At 64.1% G+C, this 4,990-nt stretch overlaps 1 protein-coding gene across 1 annotated transcript; it reads left to right on the forward strand.

Annotated features, from left to right (window-relative positions):
- Positions 1-288: 288 nt before the first annotated feature.
- On the forward strand, positions 289-3,714 carry BARX1 (BARX homeobox 1; the record flags this gene model as incomplete). Its single annotated transcript, XM_082656285.1, has 4 exons — positions 289-511; positions 2,250-2,541; positions 2,624-2,708; positions 3,109-3,714. 4 exons carry the CDS (start codon positions 289-291, stop codon positions 3,271-3,273), a joined length of 765 nt encoding a protein of 254 aa, XP_082512411.1. The 3' UTR covers positions 3,274-3,714.
- Positions 3,715-4,990: the final 1,276 nt, after the last annotated feature.

Raw genomic sequence — 4,990 nt, forward strand, 5'->3', positions numbered from 1 at the left:
TGGGGGGTGGGGGGCGGCGACGCGAGGCGGGGCGGCCGGGCGGGGCGGGGCGGTGACGCGGGGCCGGCGGGGCTAGAGGCGCGGCAGAGTGGGGCGGGGGCGCAGTCCCGGGTCCGACCGGCCGAGCCCCGCGCGCCCCGCCCGCGCCCTGTGCCTCCGCCCGGCCGGCCGGCGGGGGAGGGGGCATGAACCGGCACCCGCGCGCCGCCCGGATCTGCGGGCCGGCCTAGACCCCCGCGCGGGCCCCGCGCCCCAGCCGCTGCCGCCGCCAAGCCCCGGGGCGCCGCGATGCAGCGGCCGGGGGAGCCGGGCGCAGTGCGCTTCGGCCCGCCCGAGGGCTGCGCCGACCACCGGCCGCACCGCTACCGCAGCTTCATGATCGAGGAAATCCTCACTGAGCCTCCGGGGCCCAAGGGCGCCGCTCCTGCCGCTGCCGCCGCCGCCGCGGGCGAGCTGCTCAAGTTCGGCGTGCAGGCTCTGCTGGCGGCGCGGCCCTTCCACAGCCACCTGGGTACGTGCGGGGCCTGGGGCCGCGGGGCGCTGGCCGGGCTCGGCGGGAGGAAGCGAGCCGCGGCGTCTCTCGGACGCAGCTCCGGGAACGCAGGCCCCCGACCGTTCCCTCTGCGCGCTCCCGGCGGGGAAGCAAAGGGGGCAGGCGCTGGGCCGCGCAGAAGCCAGGCCTCGTGCCCGTGGGCCAGGCCTGCCGGGAGGGCATTCGCTCTCTTCTTCGCTGCGACCCTGCGGTTTCCAGCCCCGAGGAGTCCAGGCCCGGGGACCCGAGCCCGCATCCCCATCGTGGGCGCTGGACCAGACTACTAATGTCAGACTTCGGGTCAAAGCGACCTCAGGCCGCGGGCGCCTGGGCCTTCCCACAGAGAGCTGGCTGGGAGTGGCCGCGGCTGCCCAAGCCGGGAAAGCCGGACCTTTGGGAAAGAGGCCCGTGTCTCCGAGTGCTATACTGGGGGCTGACGCTGGCCCGAGCCAGCCCGGAGCCTCCCAGAGCCCCGGGGTCTCAGGCTGGCGACGAACCGACCTGTGCTGTAGCACAGAGCCCCTTGGGCCTTGCCTGGGGACAAGAGGCTTGTTTGTGAGCTGCTGCCCGAATGGCCCTTCTGCTCCAGGTCGGCTGCACCTTGGCAGAGCTTGAACCAGCAACTCAGGCTTTTTCTGTCCCTTTCGGTTCTCTTCTTTCCTTGTCGGGGCCCTGTCTTGACCTTCTGTGCCCTCTCCACTGCACCCCTTCTTCTGGCCTTTCCCCGTCTCTCTCCAACCGGCCTCTCTCAGTGGGGTGGGTCTGCCCTTCCTTTCTCACCTTCCCCCAAGGATCCTTTCTCCCCTCTGGGCTCTCTCCTCATACTCACCCGCACATCTTGCCTGGGCCCTTCCCGATTCCATCGGGGCTAGAGCACTCACTGGTAGTGAGATGCCTATCTGGGCAGGGAGCCCTCCTACGTTCTAGCGTGACCTCAGCCCAGGGAGCCGACTTCCTCCACATGCAGTGAACCTCCAGCCAGTGTTCCGCCTGCCTGGGGGGCCGCAGGGCCAGTTTGTTCGTTTTGAGTCCAATCTCTGCTGCCTTTTGCCTCCAGCTGCACTGTTAATAATTCGTTTGAAGCGGGCAAAAAAAAAATCGTTTAGGACTAATGAAAACTGAAACGTCTTCGTGGGGAAGAGTCTAAACGGAGAAAACAGGAAGAACAAATTTCCCATTTCTTGGGGTGCTTTGGAATTTCCGGGAAGCGCCCAACTTCACCCCTGCTGACAACCCGCTGTCTGCCCCTCAGAATTGGCTGTTTTGCCCTGCACAGAAGAGCAGATGTGCTTCCTCCACTGAAACTCTTCTCCACACCCCCGAATGCAGCAAAGCCTATTTAGTTGGGGCAAATGCTTATCTTCCTAACTCTGTGCCGTTTTTTCTTGGTTTCCCTTTTCCGTGACACATACTCTATGTGTTTGGGAGCTTCGACCTTGTTCATTGAGAATCCTGAAATCTCAGAGCAGCTGGGGCCTGGAGAATGCCAGGCAGAGCCCGGGTGGGGGAGGTCCCCTTCCCAGACTCTGGGGACCCTGGCGTCGAGGAGGTTCAGCCTAGGTGCCTGGCGCAAATCTCTCACTTCCCGGCCAGCGCGAAGGTTTTGTGTTGGGGTCACCGGCTGAGAGAGAGCTCTCGGCTAGGGCGCATGGTGCGAGGATCTACAGGAGGAGGAGCAAGGCCCGAGCTCACCCGGCTCCCCACTCTCTCCCCGCAGCCGTGCTGAAGGCCGAGCAGGCAGCGGTGTTTAAGTTCCCGCTGGCGCCGCTTGGCTGCTCCGGGTTGGGCTCGGCGCTGCTTGCTGCGGGGCCTGGGCTGCCCGGCGCTGCCGGCGCGCCGCACCTGCCGCTCGAGCTGCAGCTCCGCGGGAAGCTGGAGGCGCCTGGCGCCGGGGAGCCGGGCACCAAGGCCAAGAAGGGGCGTCGGAGCCGCACCGTGTTCACCGAGCTGCAGCTGATGGGCCTAGAGAAACGCTTCGAGAAGCAGAAGTACCTCTCCACGCCCGACAGGTAGCGCGGGGCCAGGCTAAGCCCAGCGGGTAGGGGGAGGGGGGCTGCTTGCCCTGCTGAGGGTGCACCCCGCTCTTTCCAGAATAGATCTCGCCGAGTCCCTGGGTCTGAGCCAGTTGCAGGTGAAGACGTGGTACCAGAATCGAAGGATGAAGTGGAAGAAAATAGTGAGTGTTTTTGTGGCATTCTGCGCCCTCTATTTGCGGCCGTGCCCCTGTAGCCTTCTTCAAGAGGTGCTCCACCATGGAGACTTATGCCCAACCCTCCCGATTCCCTCGGTGCCTGGTGCCCAGAGGGACCCTCTCTGCTCTCTGTCCCACTGGGTGCCCCAGCTCAGCTCCTTTCGCGCTCCCTGAACCCTCAGGATTCCTGGAAGACTTGAACCCCTCTGCCGGACCCTCTGGTCGCTTTTCCCTAGCAGCGCTCAGACAAATGGCCGCCATTTCCCGGGGGCTAGGCGCGGCCTCGAATGGCCTCGTTGGGCTCTTCAGGCCCTGCCTGGACACAGGGCGCGGGGGTCCCCGGCCCAGTCCCAGCTCAACGCGGTGCCGCCCGTCTCCCGCGCAGGTGCTGCAGGGCGGCGGCCTGGAGTCTCCCACCAAGCCCAAGGGGAGGCCCAAGAAGAACTCCATCCCCACGAGCGAACAGCTCACGGAGCAGGAGCGCGCCAAGGAAGCGGAGAAGCCGGCGGAGGCGCCGGGCGAGGCCGGCGACCGGAGCCACGAGGACTGAGCGCGGCAGAGGGTTCGGGCCCAGGGAACCCCAGCGCAGTCCGCGGCCCCCATAACCCGCCGGAAGCCGCGAGTCGGCCCTTCTGCGTCCACGCCGTTTGCTTTCTAAACTTTTTATTATTACCTTGAATGCGGACATTTAGGGGCCAAACAAGGAAGGACAGACCCTGAAGCCAAACCCGTGCGCTCGCGGGCCCTAGCCTGGAAACACGTCCAGCGCGGCGGAAGGTCGCCTCCTCTCGGAGCTCGCCGTAGCCAGGCGCTCCAGGAGCATTCACGCCCCGATCCTATCCTGCACCCCTCAGTCGCCTCGGGCCGCCCCCCCCGGGCCCGGACGCCTCCAGGCACACACCCGCTTCCGCACGTCTGGGGACCCCGCGGCCCGGCGCAGGCCACCACGGCCCGAGATGGCGCCCGGACAACCCGACATCTCTGGGGCCCCTACCCCTCTCTTACGAAGACGGTGATTTTTTTCCAATAAAATATTTTATGACACAGCGGGACTTGATGGGGGGGCGGTTTCTGAATCCGCGACGTTGGCAGGGGGGACGCGGCGAGGTAAGAGGGACACGCGCAGTGTCTTCTGAAACATCTTTTCCCCGGGCTACGTGGACTCGAGCCGTGACCTGCTCCACCTGGCCTGGGCCGGGCACGCAGGCAGCTCGGTCGCTGCAGGATCCTAGGAATCGCTTCCACTCTGGGCGTGAGGGCCACTCTGAACCTCCTGCCCTTCCTTCTCAGCCCAGGGCACTCCAGACGGTAGCAAACGGGCTAGACAGGGGTCGCCAGTCCGAGGGCACCGCGGCGCTCACTCCGGAAGCTGCCCGGGGCTGAGAGCCGCCTCCTGTTGTTGGTTCAGTCTCCTGGGGCTTTAAGGACTAACTGCGAGGTCCTTGAGATTGTACGGGCCAGCCCTTCCTGAGGCCTATGGGAAACCAAGGACTCGGGGTTTGCACAGAGGCCGGCCACCATCAGCAGCTCCAGCCTGCAGAGGCGCCTGCCTCCCTGAGTTTTCAAGTTTTCCACGGTATACACAGGAGGGAGGCATCTGGCAGCCGAGTACCGGCACCTGTGGGAGTACCTGACCGAGGCAGAGGGCCGAGGACTCCAAACTGCTCAAGGTCACGCAGGGTGCCCTTTCCAGGGGCGCGGCTTGGTGGCACGTGTTTGCCCTCCCTCCCCCCTCCCCACACACGGAAAGCCTCGGTTGCCTCCTGGTTGCCTCCTCTCTGGTCTAGTCTGGGCTGGGAGCTTGCATGTTGGTTGCTGTTTTTGTGCTTCCTAGGACTACCACCAGGGTATGGAAATGGAAAAATGGCCACTTTGCTGGTTAAAGCTAGGGGAGAGATGGAAACTTGGTCCTGCAGAGTTCCAAACAGGAGGGAGATTTGAAACCAGGTCCTTGCAGGTGCAAATAAGAGGGAAAGAGAGTCAGGAACATTATGCTGAGACGAAGACTTTGCATTTCAGTATGGGAAAACCGTTATGGCCTCCACCTGCAGCGGCTGATGACTTCCTTTTTAAATCGCTGCTTGATCGCCCTTTCCTGAAACCTGCACTTGGATTACTGGTACCCGAGCATCTCAGGCCTTGGTTTAAGGCTGGGAGGAGTGAGAAAGAGGGTGTTTTCTGAGGGCAGCAGGCAATTCTCTGCAAGCCCCAACCCTGCCAAGTCTTTGGAAAATAAGCTCCCTTTCTAGGCTCTTAACCTTGAAACA

This window comes from Grampus griseus (genome assembly GCF_964374135.1).
Source record: "Grampus griseus genome assembly, chromosome: 6".
NCBI classification, from domain to species: Eukaryota; Metazoa; Chordata; class Mammalia; order Artiodactyla; family Delphinidae; genus Grampus; species Grampus griseus.